Source organism: Lynx canadensis, chromosome F2 (assembly GCF_007474595.2).
Source record: "Lynx canadensis isolate LIC74 chromosome F2, mLynCan4.pri.v2, whole genome shotgun sequence".
Taxonomy (NCBI): domain Eukaryota; kingdom Metazoa; phylum Chordata; class Mammalia; order Carnivora; family Felidae; genus Lynx; species Lynx canadensis.
In genome coordinates, this window is record NC_044320.2 from 32,392,097 (window position 1) to 32,410,934 (window position 18,838).

General features: G+C 37.2%; 1 protein-coding gene across 2 annotated transcripts in view; it reads right to left on the reverse strand.

The window, feature by feature from the left end:
* ZFPM2 (zinc finger protein, FOG family member 2) overlaps positions 1-18,838 on the reverse strand; it is a 470,612-nt gene that overhangs the window by 228,899 nt on the left and 222,875 nt on the right. For both annotated transcript variants that reach the window (XM_030304303.1, XM_030304302.1), the window contains one exon: positions 4,870-4,988. In XM_030304303.1, the coding sequence (XP_030160163.1) occupies positions 4,870-4,988 (119 nt within the window). The remainder of the gene's footprint in view (positions 1-4,869; positions 4,989-18,838) is intronic.

Sequence of the window (18,838 nt, forward strand, 5' to 3'; positions counted from 1 at the left end):
AATGTGGGACTTTCTATTTACGTTCTATTTAATAAAGTATGCATGTTGTATAATTCCAGCAGTTGGCTGAATTAGACTAGTTAGCTACTGACAGCTGATATATTCAGAAGCAAGGAAGGGCAAATGTCACTGAAATTAAAGACATCCAATCTTCCAAACAGTCATTGTTGTTTGACACTTATTAGGCCCTCATTATGTGCTAACATATGATTTAGCATATTGCAAAGATCTTTGGAGAAAACGGAGGAAACGTCAAAGGTACAACATGTAAATACAGAAATTCTAAAATACCCCCAAAACAGATATTGATCATAATTTAAAGTGATTTTTAAAACAGCTTCCTTGTCAGTAGTCCTCTGAATGAAACTGCAAGACTTTTAAAAAAGTTAAGTTTGTGTCACCGTGATAGCATTTAATGTAAGTTATTCCTTGGTACAGAGGTGGGATGTTGGAGAGAAGGCTAGGCTCGCCCACTGGCTAACAGTCCATTCAGGGGTGCACAATTATATCCGAAAAATCTGAAACAATACATGGTAGTCCTTTGGAGGCTATGATGCTTAATTTTGTGTGACAACTCGGAAGGTGTTAACTTAAAAAAAAATTTTTTAATGTTTATTATTTATTTTTGACAGAGACACAAAGACAGAGACAGAGCAAGCAGGGGAGGGGCAGAGAGAGAGGGAGACACAGAATCGGAAGCAGAATCTGAGCTGGCAGCACAGAGCCTGACATGGGGCTTGATCTTACAAACCGCAAGATCATGACCTGAGCCGAAGTCGGACGCTTAACTGAGCGTCCCAGTTCAGTACTGAGCCACCCAGGCACCCCATGGAAGGTGTGTTAGATGAGACTAACATTTGAATCAGTGAACTTTGGATAAAGCAGATTGCTCTCTGTAATGCAGGTGGGTCTCATCTAACCAGGTGAAGGCCTGAAAAGAACAAAAAGACTGACTGACCTCTCCAAGCAACAAGCTTCATCTGTACCATTGGTTCTCCTGGGTCTTTGCCTACTGGTCTTTGGTCTGGAACTGCACCATTGTTTCTCTTAGGGCTCCAGCCACTGGCCCACACTGAAGATTTTTTGACTGGCCAGTCTCCATAAGCCAATTCCTTATAGTTAATATCCTCTTTCCCTCTCCTCTCTCTCTGACCCGTATCTGGTGCAATGAAGGTAGTAACTACACGTTGTTGCTGCTATTATTAAATCATGAAATGATACATGACGTATCAAACAAGATAATGGGGTGTGGGCAAAAGATTATTTATTTCTACGTTCAGTGTGTTACATAATTCCAAGAATAACTTTTTGTCAAATCAATTTGTTTGGCGTTTCAATACAGCCTGTATTTCTTGAAATGTGCTCTATACACCCAAATGCCTGGTCTGCAAAGGCTTCCTGCAGAAGGTGGCATATTGCTAATGCACTTCAAGATGGGAACTTGAAAGATATAAAAAGGATTTGACATCTGGCATGGTGACTCAATTAATTACTGTGTTGGATTAATTAGTGTGCTGAATCTCCTGAGCCAACACCATGAGTCTGAGCAGACTTACATTACACTGGTTGGCAAATAAGCACTGTAGGAGGGTGCTACTTCCAAATTTGATTCAAGGTTGGGTAAGGAAGGGTTAGGAGGCTATATATTTTATGATAAGGAAAATTTATCTTTAGGACGTAAAATACAAGTGAAAGTACTGTCCAAATTATCGAGGTAATGAAATCTCAGGAGCCTTTGAATTAACTCATAATTGCGCCAGTAGTCTATCAATTACCATAACAAATATTTTGCCTAAAGTAAGAAAAAAAAACATTGTGTATTTTCTCCAGAGTTTTTAAAATAAATTTAGAATATGTGTAAGGAAATCCCAAACATTTTTATCATGTTCCAATCATGTTACACATGCTCTTGAGCAGACAGTGTGGCATGGTCTTTAAGAATACAGATGCTGGGGGCGCCTGGGTGGCTCAGTCGGTTAAGCGTCCAACTTCGGCTCAGGTCAGGATCTTGTGGTCCGTGAGGTTGAGCCCCGCATCGGGCTCTGTGCTGACGGCTCAGAGCCTGAAGCCTACTTCAGATTCTGTGTTCCCCGCTCTCTGTGCTCCTTCCCTGCTCATGTTCTGTCTCTCTCTCTCTCTCTCAAAAATAAATACCCATTTTAAAAAAAAAATTGTTTTAAATACAGATGCTGGAATCAAAAGGTCTACGCCTTTATTTTCTTATCTAATTTTAAACAGACACAAATTCAGGTTTGTTTTGAGGATTAAATGAGTGAATCCATTTCAAATTCTCTATGCAGTGGCTAGAAAAGAATGAGTATGCAGTATATGTTAGCTCATTATTCTACAGTAGGAACAGTAGTACCCAAAGTGGTACCAGGAGTATTTAGTGACTTAAAATTAGAAGTAAATTTTGGAAAGGAATGCTATCACAAAAGGAAAGTCTTTTAAGGTATACTTTGGCAAAGCAACTAAGTTTTTAAATAGAGAAAATTACTATAGTTTCAGGAAATAGCATGAATCAAATATTGAAACCCTAAGGCAAAAAAATAAAACCAGACTATTAAGATTATTTTCTATAAAAAAACTACTACCCACTACTGGTTTTTGATACCCTGAAGAGTATTCATAGTCTTAAAATAATATCAAATAGTATCAATGGTATCAAAAGTTCTTCATATCTATAAGCTGAACCCTTTAAAAATATTAAACATGCCATAAAATAGCCTTATAATGGTACAAGAATATTTAAAAAACATCTATCCAAAAAATAGGACATTATTTCATTGAAATTAACCTTTCACAAATAGGTTTATTTTTCACCCAGAATGTAGCAAATGCTAAAAATGTATAATTGTACCATCCCACATATATAAATAGATAATTATATAAAGATCAAAAACTGAATTTTCATATAGATATTATTTTGATATAGTAAAAGGAAAACATTTCTCTTTTACTTCAATGACAGGTGCTACTTCAGTGGCAGTACACTTTTGAAGAAATATCAGAGAAATAACTAAAGGTTGTGTTGGGGATGGATATGCAGTGATAAATAAGTATCTTATTGCTGAAAACATTTTTTAAGCGAGAGAACCAATAGAAACTTCCAGATAAAATGGGTTTAGAGTAGTATTTAACTCAACCCTTGATGGTTAGACAATCTTCGTCTTGCCTTTGCTCGGAAATCAGTATGGTAAATATTGTTCTCTCAATGGAATCAATAGACCAGTCTATTAACAACTCAACCAACCAACGCCTGCGGTGTTTGTGGGGCGACATCGCAAAGCCTTTTTGAAGTGGGTAAACTGGACCACTAGGAATTAAGTTGCCCACATGATCAAATATTTAGCTTAACCTATCAACTTGTTCAGTTCTTAAATACATGTGAAATCACCGACTTCATCCTTTTATGGATAAATATGTGGATTAAGGAAGTAAAAATCACACCCTAGAATCTCCCATGTTGTTTAAAAGTTTGGTGACACAAATATTTCCTATTTATTCCAATCATTACTTTTGGCTGAACCAATAACCTCTGTGTCATCCAATAGGCACTGAATAAGCAGAGATCCACACATACCAGTTTCTTTCATGTAATAACTTGAAGGAGAAATTTCTTTCATGTAACAAATTGAAGAAGGGCTGCAGTGTTGCTGAGTTCAGTACATTTGTCAAAACCCCTCTGGGAGTTTTTATGGCCCCACAGGGTAGACAGAGTCATTTGGCAGCCGTGAGACTCTTCTCATATAAGTGGCTTTTAGGAAGAATGTCATTCGTACATATAACTTGTGGAACTCCTAAATAATATAAAACATTTGTTTCCCCAAGTTTTATCACTTGTATCATCACTTAAATAGGAGAGGTCCCAATGTCTGTACCCTGGAACCTGTGAATGTTACATCGTATGGCAAAAGGGAATTAAGGAAGCCGATGGAATTAAAGTCGCTCATCAGCTGCCCTTAAAAGAGGATGATTATCCTAGATTTACCCAGATGGGCCCACTATAATCACAGGTGTTCTTAAATGTGGATGTGAGGAAGACTCAATCAGCCACCGTTGGCTTTGTAGACGGCAGGGGGCCTTGAGCCAAGAGCTGTGGATGGTCTTGAGAAGCTGGAAAAGTGAAGGAAACCGAGTCACGCTAGGAGACTCCAGAGACGGACTCAGTGCTGCAGATGCATAGTTTTAGCCCCTCAGACCTCAGACCGGCACAACTGCAAGGTGATGTATTTGAGCTGTTTCCAAGCCACAAAGTTTGCGGTAGGTAATATGCTACAGCAGCAACGGGAAAACTAAAATATCCAATTAAGAAATGAAGTTTAAATGTATCCACAGATTCCATCTTTCCACTACTTTTTAACACAGGAGTTAATCGACTATCCGTATAATCTTACCTAGAGGCAGATTTTACAGAGATTTTACAAAAATGCTAACAGAAATTATGACGCTAATCATTCATCGTTGCTCTAAAAGGTACAAATAGTATTACTGAGGAATAACAAGGTTGTTCATTTCTTGTTCTCCATGTAAACCTGTAATGTATGACAATTAATTTGTGTCATCTTAAAAATAAAAGCATTTGTATATATTATTAAGTGTGAGTAGTATTAGTCTGGCTAAGCAGATAAAGCAACAACCTTATAAATTACCTTACTAAACAACCATTTGGTATGATTAACCTGTTTCCTTCTAAATTCTGCGTATATTACTGTCAGAGACAAACCACTTGGAAAGTCTCCAAGTTTTGTGGGCCATGAAAAAGAAAAAACAAACTGTTATTTTTAGCGATTTCCCTGGGAAGCAAGCAGAGATAATTTCTGAGCTATGACAAAATACTGAGTCAACCATCTCAGAACATCCACATACCAAGGAATTATTATTCAGGTCCATCTTCCCAGCAAATGGCCCCCAGGTTGTTCCCACAGGAAGTTGCTGCCGACTCTGGATTTTTCGTTCCCCGTCTTTCTGAAATACCTCCAGCTCTCCTGCAGACAATAAAAACAAGAGGTGTTTAGAGTACCTTCACGTGTGTTTTACCCACACGTTTTACTCTTTTTTGTGTGTTTGCTTTACACACACAGCATTCTCGGGATTCATATAAAGGCAATTAATTATGCTTGTCTGAAAACCAACTGATCTCGTTATCCTGAGAGGAAAATAAAACTTGTCTTTATAATTGTATTCAGATTTAGTCCAATTTCTTTCTTGCACCTTTTTCACACACATCATCTACAGAAGTGAATTCTATTTAGTAAGTCCTTAAGAACCTGAAATACTAACACTTTTCCAAAAGCAGTGCTGTGATGCCAAAACGGATAGACAAGAAACATTAGGACAATGCCTTAGAGTTAACATTCTTATATTTGCTCACGAATGTAACTAAAAATTATAATTAAAGATATACACCTTACACAATACTTTTATTATAGTTATTCAAGACTCGTGGTGAGCAACATCTGGAGAGTCTCTGGAAGTATGTGGTAGTTTTTTCAAGGTACTACTAATTTCAGGGGCTAAAATATTTACACGTACAAAAAGTAGAGATGTATGTTTTCCCAAATTAAAAAAATGTTTAATCAAATTTATTTTTCTTTTATATTTGGTATTTGATGTAGATTCTGTCACCAGAAGAGTTTGGAAAAAAAAAAAAAAACAACCTTATGAAACAGCCAGTTTAGGGTGGTCTCCCTCCTTTCATTCCCTCCAAATTATTACATTGGATCATTAAAAGGAAACAGGAAGTGAAGATAGTATACACGTTAGCATAAAGTAGGAATTCATCAAATGCTCACTTAAATAATAAATGAATAAGGGGCGCCTGGGTGTCTCAGTTGGTTAAGTGTCTGACTTCAGCTCAGGTCACGATCTTCTGGTTGACGAGTTTGAGCCCTGCGTTGGGCTCTGTGCTGACAGCTCGGAGCTTGGAGCCTGCCTCGGATTATGTGTCTCCCTCTCTCTGTCCCTCCCCTGCTCATGCACTGTCTGTCTCACTCTCAAACATAAATAAACATTAAAAAAATTAAGAAATAAAATAAAGAAATAAGTGAATTAATTTAAAAAAAATAACTAACGGAAGGCTTCAAATCTTCAAAGAATGGCCATCAGCCTAAAAAGTCTTTGGGATAATCAAACAAAATCTCAATCATGAATTGGAGAATTGGAATCTTTCTCTTTAAATAATTAAATCTATGATATTTATGTTCTGATAGTATCACTATACCATATTATCATAGCAATAGCTTTGTATTTTAAAATATTAATCTTAATAATACAATGTATTAGTTCTTTTTATTGGTATTTCTTCTCAACCTGCTGAAGAGCAGACATTAAAGCGGGAACGAATGGATGAATAAGAAGTATAAATGGAAACCCATATACCACAGATAGCTGAGAAAAGTTCTAAATAAAATAGAATGTATTCAGTAATTACATTTTCTAAGCGATACATAAGTTATGGTAGGTAATTTAGCATAAATGTTTTGTCTTACTCTGGCCTTAATTTCTGTTCAAGTCAGTAACTGTCTTTAAATATGTAGATTTAATCTTGATGTTTTTAAAAGCAATACCATCAACCTGAGCTCAGTTAGATCTTTCCTTTACTTCTTGGCATTTGTGTCACCTCTGTTTAATAGTTAAAATACCAAACATTACTTTTCATGTTTCTATTATTGCTTGAATCCTGAAAACCAAAGTCAAAGTTATGTAAACCACAACCAGCTAAAATTTTGAGTAATGTTGACATTGTGTCCATTATGAAATATAAATTTATCTGTATCGGGACAATGAAAATGCAATGGAAATAACAATTCCATGTTCACGGTAAAAAATGTCACTTCAAGAACTACACCATTCTCCCTACTTCTCATGCTCCCTTCCTCTCCCACTTGCCAAATACACGAAAAATGGAAGAACTCATTAAACTCATTGAACTGAGACAGCACCTCTCCCCTCCAGTTTGTTTTTCACTCTGATGTATCAGTAGCTAAAGATGATCAGTAGTGAGGAAAATGGACCCCAAAAAGATTCAATGAGTTGAGCTTCTGAAATATAGCTTTATAAATAAGATATTTACAATAAATAATATATGCTTAAGTATCAAGTCCAGAGTCCAGGGAATATGGAACAATAATTTGTTTTCTCTTTGTGGAATAACAAACCCATTTCTGAGATTTTTCCCCTGAAAATGTTTTGCATCCTTGTACAATCTTTTTGATTAGTACATTGGAAGCAGAGCGCTTATACCCCAAATTTTCAGAGGCAGAGCCTAGCTAATAATCCAATATGATGTCAAAAAGGACTCAGTGGGAAATGTCCCACAATGTGTGCCTTCATATTCAAATGTGATAATATATAGTGATTTACATCTTTAAGAATTTATTCTACTTGAAAAGAGACTGTTTAATTTCTATCTGATAGTTCTTTGAATTTTCCAATGATATTTAAATTTTAAGCAATTTCTTTATAACTTACTATTTAAAGATAAAATACATTTCAATCCCTCAGCTAAACACTGGTTAAGAATGTTCTTTTCTACATAAAAATGATGCCCAAATAATTTGCTTGATTTTACACACTTAAAAAAAAAAAAAACAAAAAAACCAGTCATGTCACATTTAAGTGATACCAGAGAAATCTGAGGATCTTTGAAAACCTTTTTAAAAAGTAATTCGTTCTCTCTTTCTGCCACTGACATTTTTCATTTGAAAAGGGTTCAGGCTCAGTCAAACAGTGACTTCTTATCTATACCTGTGGATTTACAAGTAGCTCTGTCTTTTAATGGATTAAGAACTACAAACTTAGGGCAGATCATAAAGTGATACCCAAATATCTCCAAAGTTCTTGAGGTGTCTTTGACTCTGCATTAGAATTTTAAGCAAACCAAAACTACTTTTATGAGCTCTTAAACATGGCCATTACAAAAAGTCCAGTAACTGTTCAAGCTAACAAGTCAATCTTTTCAACTTTATTAGGCAAACAGGCATATCCCAGTCTCCTTTCTTGCTTATCAAGAAGTTATTTTGAGGTTTAGGAAAATCCATTCTGTTGCTGAAGTAGTTAAATAAAAATATCCATTTATTCACTAGAAAATTGCAAACACATTGAAAATAATTAGCATTTGAACACTACCAAAGCTACATAGGTTAATGATAGCAAGAGAAGACATTGTATAAATGGAAATTATATTTAATTTAACTTAGATGTTGCTTGACAATATAATATTTAAATTTTTTTTGAAGATAAATAAGTGTCATGAAATAGAGCAGACATTATCACACCAAAAATAAGATTAACTTTTAGTCAACTCTATCCAATAATCAACTAAACAGCCTTGAAGAAGAGATGTCTTTTCCGAGTCTTGGCTTTGTCATTGGTAAAGAGGGTTTTGCACTCACTTGTTAGTTGGTAAGGTGCTCCTGATACCATGATTTTCTTTCCCCAGATATGATATATCATGACAGGTAGAAAGAACCCTGGAATGGTGAGTCAAAGTGCCAGGTCCAACAGCTTATCATAAAAATGGATGTTTAACTTAAAAAGGACAGATATTTCAAAATCAGAAAGCAAAGCTCCAATTCTTGTTTGATTTGTTTATTCATTCTTTTTTGCCTCCATACATTAACTTATTCATTCTTTGATTCCACTAATTTATTTGGTATCAGACTGTGGGTTATGCCCAAGCATAAAGCAACAAACAAGACAAGCCTGGACCTTGGGCAAATTTCAGGAAATGTAATCCATTCACAAGGCTTGGGAAGTAGACACCATAGAACCTATTGATTATTCAGATTTTAGGAGTTAGGGAAGGGAAAATCCAACAATACTGTTCAGGTATCGGCTTAAGCAAATGGGTCAATGGTCATATATTGCTGAGATAAAGAACAAACACAAAAAAGATTTAAGGGTAAGATGAAGAGTTAGAGTTTGGAAATATTCAGGTCAAAGTGGCTGTAAGGAAGGCAAGAGGTGATTTTACATGGGCAAGTACAAGCCTGAGACCCAGAAGCAAGGTCTTAACTAGAATGATAAATTTTGGCATTTTAGCCACTAATTAAAACTAGCTGGTCTATGGCAATAAAAGCCATTGTATGGTTCACCCAGGACAGAGTATATCACAATAAAATAAGAAGACCTGAGACAGAGTTCCAAGGATCTTCAAAAGGCAGAATGATAGAGGAGCATGCGCAGAAAATTAGAAGTGCAAGAGAATAGAGAAGAAACCGATATAGCAGTCAATTGATTGAGAATGTAAAGGAGGAGGGATCAATCAAGTAATGTGAAAATTTATGAAAGTAAGAAAAGAACCAGAAAGATACCTTTTGATGAAATGGAAATCATGAGTATGCAGAGTGAAAGGAGTTTGGTAGAAGGGGAGGCCAGTACACAGGCTGGAATGAGTTCAAAACTGAATTGGAGAAGAGTCTGTTGAATAAGCCATGTGAACCTGAGTAAGTCCCTTAACCCTCTGAATTTCGGTTTCTGCATATAAAATGGGAACTATAATATCTTCTTCATATTACTGCTGGGAGGATTATTTCACATCATAACACATGCAAAGTGCCTAATAAATACTTACTACTTCACCCAAAAGACATTGAAGCATTCTAAGAGCGTGTCCACAAACTCGCATCAACACATGTGACCATTCACCAATGTCTGTGGTCACACTGCGTCTTACCACTTCCATCCAAAATATACGCCATACCTTGGCTTATCTTCCTTTCAAATATCTTCTGGATTCACCTTTCTTTTTTTGGGGCGGGGGGGGGGTTCATCTTTCTTATCAGCATTCCCCAGGTTTCATCAACTCAGATGTAGATTTCCAACCAATCTCAATTCACTCTACAGCTCCAATTCAGGCTCCAAATCCCTATCAGCATAAACACGCTAAAAAACTCCATGGTCACCATCTCACTCACTGGTACAAGTTCCTCCACTAGCTCCCTTCTCACCATCCCAACTCGAGCCTTTATGCCTGAATCTTAACCACAATGTTGCTCCACGGTGCCTGCCTCACTTTCTGTTTTGCTCTTCAGAAGAGACTCTTCTTCACTCCAGATCAAGAAAGTCTTTCTCACTGTACTTTCCTCCTCATGTCCAGGTTAACCGTCACCTTTCGGAGAACTGTGCTTGCTCCATGGCAGACACACTATACTTGATAAACTCTATTAATGTTGCAAGATCAAACCCAAAGCTATTCTGTCTCACCAGATGTCTCTGAATTCCACAGAAAACTGAGTTCTCCTTCCCTAGTACTCCCGTGGCATTTATAATCCAATGGTACACAGTTTTGTATTTTTTTTTTAATTTTTTTTTCAACGTTTTTTTTTATTTATTTTTGGGACAGAGAGAGACAGAGCATGAGCAGGCGAGGGGCAGAGAGAGAGGGAGACACAGAATCGGAAACAGGCTCCAGGCTCCGAGCCATCAGCCCAGAGCCCGACGCGGGGCTCGAACTCCCGGACCGCGAGATCGTGACCTGGTTAAAGTCGGACGCTTAACCGACTGCGCCACCCAGGCGCCCCTCACAGTTTTGTATTTACTTATTAGCTGGTGGTTTCTCTTTGATAACCCTTTTCACCTCAACAGGAATATAAATAGGCACCTTGAACTACAGGTATGGTTTTTAATTTCTGTTTATCCCCTGGTAATCAATACAGTTTGTGACATGTGGTAATTGCAAAATATAAACTGAACATAGTTGATTGTATAAAGACTTCATACACTTAATTTACTTACACTCAAGTTCCTACACTCAATTTTAGTGCAGTTAAAGTTGATTTTAAGGACAAAAAAAAGTTGTCTTAGTATGTATCTTCTCTTTGGAGTACAATAATAATCATTTCATTTGCTCAGCATTTTGCTACATTTACTTACATTACCTCATCTGTGAAATATGGAGCAGGATGAAAACTAAAGATTTTTCCTCTCATCCCAGTTCATATTTTTGCAGCTATTCCTCAAAAAGAAGCCTCTTTTTTTTTTTTTTTTTACATGCTGGGTAAATTCACACAAAATATTTGAGACACATAGGATGGACTAATCAATTTTGGTAAAAGATAATATTGTTAGTGCTGAGGGCTGTTTCTCTTATCTTCTTGATAATGCATACTTTTAAAAGTCTGTGATTACTCAAAGACTTATGATAGCCTCACTTAAAAAAAAAAAATAGAGAGAGAGAGAGAAAAAAAAAGCCCTAAGTCCGAAATCACTACCAAACATACTGCAGCTTTTAAGATATCAACTCACTTTTTTGTGCAAATAAAAGAAATTCACTGGTGGAAAGAAATACTTAAAATCAAGAGAGATACCCTCACATCTTATTTTATTGAAAGTACAACGAAGCCATTGTTTTCCTTCTTTTAAATAGGGTCCTTTTGATGGCTCTTTAGAAAGCAACATATACGAAAACCGTAGTTTACCAAAGGGGAACAGACAAGATGTGGGTCTTTTAGCATAGTTATCAGCAATCATGCTTCGACTGAATTCAGCATTAAGTTGATGACATAAATGTATATGGTATTTACAGAACGTCCCTTCACTCCAGGCTCAGTTTTCATAGGACATGGCTGCAAATAAGTGAGACGACAGAAGATCATATTTCATTTGCTGAAAATAAAATTTGGATTGGTTTGAACTTGGTTCTAAACACGTAACCAAATTTTAAAGCAGACCACATGAATTAGCTCATAATGTTTATCAGGCCTTCCTATAACAGAAGGCTATAGCGTCAGAACCCATATTTATATTTTCTTCATGGCTGGAAAACATTATACATCATGGTATCAAACATGGACAGCCCCGAAGTCATGCTGAGTTCAAAAAGCACTCAAAGATTCTAAAAATCTCAAAACATTTTCAAAGTCAGCCAAGGTGGCTGAAGTATGGCAGAGCTCTTGCTATTTTATGGTTTAACCATTTGACGGCTGCCCGCCAGATACACAAGAGGGTGAGACGATCGTTTCACTGCTGATTATCTTCACAGTCAAAGTGCAGGGCTGCCACTATGTGTGTTTCCTCGGGCATTAAGAACAGCACGTTTCATCTGCATTTGAAGACAAACGGTGCCATTTACATTATGCTATGTTGAGCCATCTCAAAGCATAGTTTGGCGCAGGAAATGATAGTTCTTGGTTAAGTGGCTACAAATCGCCTTATAGGGATACCTTTTCTAATTTCCCTTCTCAATTTTTGAGTCATACAGTCATAACACACACACAACTACAGTTCTGAACATAAACTTGAAATACGACATTCCCTATTCAAGTGCTCCAGTCAAACCCTGATAAATCAGGCTGGCCATGCAGTGATCTTATCCCTTCTGACTCTTTAATAAATCGAACCTTGTAAGTTCGTACTGTTGGAAGTTGTCACTAAATGAAATTGTGACCTTATCCGGCGCATGAACTTATCCTGCTGACAACTACATTTATTGTGTGGATAAGAAAGGGGAAAAAAAAGAAGAAAAGAATAAAGAAAAAAATGAGATATTTGATAATTCTGATCTTAGCCATATGTAACTCTAACAGATGGGATCTTTTTGATGTTCCATTAATGATTTGCCAAAGATGAGTCTCTACTTAGAGAAAAATGCTCACCCTAGGTAAGTGCTGGGGGCACTGCAGATGTTATTAAAAGTGCATGAAGAGGTACTGGGTGACAGCAGTGAATCAGAAGCTATTAGTCTAACACAAAGAGCCTGAATTAGCTTGTAATTGCACTGGAAAAGATAACATAATGGTGGTGGCAAAATAGAAACATTCCCTTTTCATGCATTCAGTGCCTAAAAACTCCAAAACAAGACACTGGAATTGTCTAAATCCCAGAGCCAGTTAAATCACTGCATTTCTCAAGAATAAAAATGCACCCTTTGGCTACAGTTTCTAAAACGTCATGGCAATCAACGTGCACAGCATTAAGAAGAAGCAAATTCACGTGTATATGCCACCATATATCAGCATATAACACAAACTCAGGAATCTTTTACTTTAGTATTTCGGCTGGCTTTAAGAATTAATTCTGAGGCTATGATAGGTCTGGATATTCTTTCTATTATTATAAGGCCTACTGAAACCTACAAATTACCATATTCAACATAGAGAAATAGAAGAGATAAAATGTGGTTCCAGGTAGTAATATCATTGGTAATAAGGTAGAAAATTCAAGATGTTTTTAAAAACAAAACCATGATCTGAAATAAAACTAGAAAGCCCTCACCTGCATGTTCACATACAAAATAAGTTTTCTATGCAGAAACCATGTTCAAGACTGGGGGGAAAACCTGCCATATTTTGCCCTTTGCTCTGTGGTCTATTTCTACAAACAGAAAATCAGCTCATCCCAGGTGTCTGAAAACATTCACGTGGAGTGAGACTGGCTCTTGCAAATGTTTGGAAGTGTCACTGGAAAGAGGAGCTGCAGTTTCTGGACTCCTTTCAGCTGCTGGAAGGAGGAAGGAGGGAGTCCCCACTCTTGCTCAAGAAACCTGGCACTATATGTCTCTTTGCTGCCAGAAACCCTCCCTGACCTTCCAGACACCCCTCCTTGTCACAGGCTGACCCAATCCCACTTCCTGTTTCAAATCTTGAGACCCAGAGGGAGACAATCCTTTGGAAGGTATGGTTAGGAAGGAATCATCACAGAAGTGAAAGGTCTGGGCTAACAGACACAGAAAACAGCAGCGGAGGGGCAACAGTCAAAAGTTAGTCAATGGGCAGGAGGTCCGTAGAAGGGACGGGACCCACAGGGCACTGGTCTGCTGGAGAAGGTTTGTTTTCTCCAGGAGAAAAGAACTCTAAAGGAGAAACTCTGGGTACAAATCAACCCTAGACCCTGTTTGACTAAAATGAAACAAGCTTTTAAAGAACATTTACTATAGAACATCGGTGCACCTTATTGATATTTGGAGTTCTAAATTTTAGGCAACATCTACTTCGGTAGATGTTAAAATGGCAGGCTCTCTCACAGGTTAAATTTATTAATGTGGAAAAAGATACTTGGCGCACAATGGAACTAAAGACCACTGGCTTGCTAGGTACTTCTTTAGCTCAAAAACCATATTAATCCAGATGTCGTCTTTTTTTTTTTTCTCTTTTTTAACACATTGTGAAATGGTGCAGATGGAGAAGTAAGGAAATGCAATGACAAACTTTAACAGGTAAACATTCTTAAGCATCAACTGTGATTAGGATGAGTTTTATCCGGATGAAAAGGTCTCTATTTGGAATGGAGAGGTGACTTTTGGGGCCACAATACTGGAGAGCCAAAGGATGGCAGAATGACTTCACAGATGAACAAATAACATGGGGAAATGACAGTATTACTTTCAAAGTCTTTAATCCAGGGAAGTCACGGTGCTCTATAAAGTACTCTCAGCCAAGATAGAAACATGCAGAAGACTGGTCTAAAAGTGACATTCCATGATGGATTTAAAATTTTTCATCCAGTGAACCAGTACAAGTATCACTTTTAAAAAAATAGTACAGGGGCGCCTGGGTGGCGCAGTCGGTTAAGCGTCCGACTTCAGCCAGGTCACGATCTCGCGGTCCGTGAGTTCGAGACCCGCGTCAGGCTCTGGGCTGATGGCTCAGAGCCTGGAGCCTGTCTCCGATTCTGTGTCTCCCTCTCTCTCTCTGCCCCTCCCCCGTTCATGCTCTGTCTCTCTCTGTCCCAAAAAAAATAAATAAACGTTGAAAAAAAAAAATAGTACAGAAATTCTACTATCTCCTCTTCCAGTTTCTCCAAATGGTAATGTCTAATATAACCAACAGTATGATTATCAACACCAGAAGATTAATGTTAACTAATCTAACTAATCTGTTTGTAAATATTAGCTGATTTACAAACCGTATTCTTGTCTTTCATGACCTCGATGTGAGTGAGGAACACTGGCCATTATTTAAAAGACTGTCTCTTAAGTTGCATTCGTCTGGTATCTCCTCATGAAGAGACCAAGGTTATGCATTGTCACCAGAAGGAATGCTGTGTCCTTCCCAGTGTCCCACAGCAGGGGGTACATGAGATCCATATGTCCTATTACTAGTGATGGTCATTTTGATGATTTGGTTAAAGTTGTGTCTGCCAGGTTTCTCCACTGTCAAGTTGGCAAATTTCCCTTTGTAATGAATAATTATCTAGTGGGGGAAATACTTTGACACTACGTGAATATGCCATTTCTCATCATACTACTGAAATGTTTTCTGAAGTCTTGATGTGGGTCCCCAAATTTGGGAGAACAAGTCCTGTCCAGTATCAAACATTAAAGAATTAAGTGTATCAGCCACTTAATTCTCTTACTTATGGCATCTGCAATTAATAGGATACAGGCGTATCTGGTGTGAAAATGCCTTCATTGACAGAAAGATTTAATATGTAGGCTATAGTGCTGGCACAAAGTTTTTATTTCTGAAGTTTGGACTCATATTGCTGAAAATATTAATTTCAGATAATACTTCCAGAAATATAATTCCAAAAGATCAAGCAAGCTGCAGTCACTTCCTCAAAATTCTGGAGCCTCTTATTAATGCTTGTGTATCTTCATAGTTGTATATATTCTTAAGTTATACATAACTGAGAAGAGAAATATTGCCGAAAGCAGCCTCCCTGACACTCTGTGTTTTAGGGTACAGTCTTAGTCAATCTCTCTGTGTTTTTAAAGCCTTCTCTGTGTGGTATAGAGCTCTAAATACCTGTCATTAGTGTTATGCTTAAACCCTACCGTTTTTTGGAAGTCTGTTGTTACCTCCTAAATGAACACCTCTCTGATTCATACAGCTCCTCCTTGCCAGAAATTCAGAGGTGATCTCTCCCTTTGAACTCCTACAGCATTGATTTTAACTCTAATATTTTTCATCATTGTCTTCTTTATAATAGTGATTTGTATATCTTTATGATCTCTCTACATGGAACTTTTTAGATATCCCACAAAGCTCTGTACCTGGTAGAGTTGCAGAAACTATATATATATCTTCACTGCTTTGGGTTAAATCATTGTTTCTAAAGAGGCCTTTAAATCAGTGTTATACATACCACTTTTTCATTTTCTAATACATACTTTAATAGTTCGTTCCCTGAGAGACAAAGTCGGTATAATTTTACCATCATATTTATTGGGCTAGGCTCAAACTTAAGGTACAAAATTAGTGGTGAAACTTGGACTCCAACTCTGTTTTTCTGATGCTCTCATGCTCAGTTTGCTTCATCAGACTGCCTCTTTTAAAAAATTTTAACAACTTAACTAGGTGGAAGGATTGACCTCAAGCCCCAGTATCATATCAGCAGCCATTAGAATGGATTCATTTATAAGATTAGCTGCCAGTCAATTTGGAAAGCAGAATATGAATGCCTGAAGGAAGGGGCCACAGGGCAAGTTTTGAAGGAGGCAAGGTGGTAGAAAAGATTAAACAAACAAAACACCGAGAAAGCTTTACAGAGCGGAGTGGCAAAATTATTGTTTGATTATCAGAGTTCACAATAAACTATTACATTTCTGTCCCAAAAATTTCAGACAGGAAAAAAAATCTAAGGTACAAGGTTTTAAATCCATGGAGTTTCCCACATTCCCTCTCTCCTTGATGATCAGTCTTCAGAGAAAATAGTTATAGAATAAATAAAATAAAAATTTGAAAGTCTGATTAAATATATCACATCAATACTAACATAAGAAAGGACATAAGCTTTTTTTCATAGCAATACTAAGCACAAAAGGCATTTTGAACATTCCAAAACAACACCCCACTTTTTCATTTGGTCGATGGCATTTTCTCCGAAGAAAGCATTCTGATGGGAAACTGCACACAGTGATTGCAAAACAGAATATCTGATGCCCTCACATTTTTCAGCTTGTAAAATATTTCTATAGCCCACATGTAGCCCTCAAGTGGGTTAAGTAGGTAAATGCTCTCTATATTGTGATCGGTATATGTTCTTCCTCTTCTCTTCATCCCTCCCCCCTGCTTTTTTTTTACTTTCCTTGGACCTGCCCCTTTCCAACATGAATATAAGATATAAAAACACCAGCTCTTGAAGGAGGGAGATAAGGAAAGAGGAAGGAGGGAAGGAGAAAGAGAGAAAGAGGAAGGAAGCCAACTAGGCAAGATGGCAGATAGTATTACTCATGAGTGTGGTTTCCAAAAATTCAGAGCTTGTTACACAAATCTAAGGTTTGATCCTTTCCTCTACATAGAAGCAACTGCCTCTGAAAACATCATTTCTGTGGAGTGACGCCTCATAGGAAGTCTGACATATGCTCATTTGTGGCATGACCCAACAGAGCTACAATAGCTCACCAGTATTCAACTTCTGCAGGCAGAATTATTTTCAGGACTATTTTATTTATAAAACTGCACTCAATAAAACTTCAGTTAAAAAAGGTATATACTCATTTAAAATTATTTGTTAAACACATAATGCCAGGCACAGTGTGGAATACTGAGATACAAACATGAATCTAACGTCTATCTTTTCCTTATGGGACTTATTCTAACAGTGATGAGATAATTATGACTCAACTTAGGAAGTTTTTGGTAAAAGCAGGAGATAAAATTTGACCAGCAAGAAAAAAAAAAAGCTCCTAAGGCAACTCAGAGAAATCAGGAATAGCATCTCAGAGGAGGGAAAGCTGACAAAAGACAGTATAAACCATCTCTTTCCTTCAACAGATCAGAAATAATCTTTCGTAAGTGAATACAATTCAGTGTTAACATAAACATTTAAACACATCATTATTTACAAATAAAATTGTTTATAGGGCAGAGGTCCAGTGAAATAGAAAGAACTGCCTTGAGGTAAAATTAATCCCAAATTGGAAGGAAAAAGATGACTGGAATTTGTTGTAAATCACAGGTTTTTTTTTTTTTAATGTTCTTATTTATTTTTGAGACAGAGAGAGACAGAGCATGAATGGGGGAAGGGCAGAGAGAGAGGGGGAGACACAGAATCTGAAGCAGGCTCCAGGCTCTGAGCTGTCAGCACAGAGCCCGACGCGGGGCTCGAACTCAAAGACTGTGAGATCGTGACCTAAGCTGAAGTCAGATGCTCAACCGACTGAGCCACCCAGGTGCCCCTGTAAATCACAGTTTTAAGACAACAGAAATTATAGCTGATGGAAAGAGTTTCTGTTGTTTAGTACTGTAAATATGTTAATTTTAGATAAAATAGTATTCCTTTTTCTTTTGCTGTTTTTTTTTTAACATACAGTGCTTTAATAATTTCAGGTGTACAATGTAGTGATTCAAAACTTCCATACATCATCCGGTGCCCATCACAAGAAGTGCACTCCTTAATCCCCATCACCTGTTTAACCCATCCCCCTCCCACCCTCCCTTCTCTCTAGTAACTATCAGTTTCTTCTCTACAGTTAAGAGATTGTTCCTGGTCTCTCTCTCTCTCTTATTCCCTTGCTCATTTGTTTCTTAAATTCCACATCTCCGTGAACTCATATGATATTTGTATTTCTCTGACTGACTTATTTCACTTAGCATTACACTCTCTAGCTCCATCCATGTCAATGCAAATGGCAAGAGTTCACTCTTTCATATGGCTGAATAATATTCTATTGTATATACATACCATATCTTCTTTATCCATTCATCGACATATGGACACTTGAGATGCTTCCCTATCTTGGCTATTGTAAATAATGCTATAAACACCCCAGTGTTTAAATAATTAAATAATTCTACAAGCACAGGGGTGTTTATAGCATTAATGGTATAAACACAGGGGTGCGTGTGTGCCTTTGAATTAGCGTTCTTGTATTATTTGGGTAAATACCCAGTAGTGTGATTGCTGGATCCTAATGTAATTCCAGTTTTAACTTTTCGAGGAACCACTACAC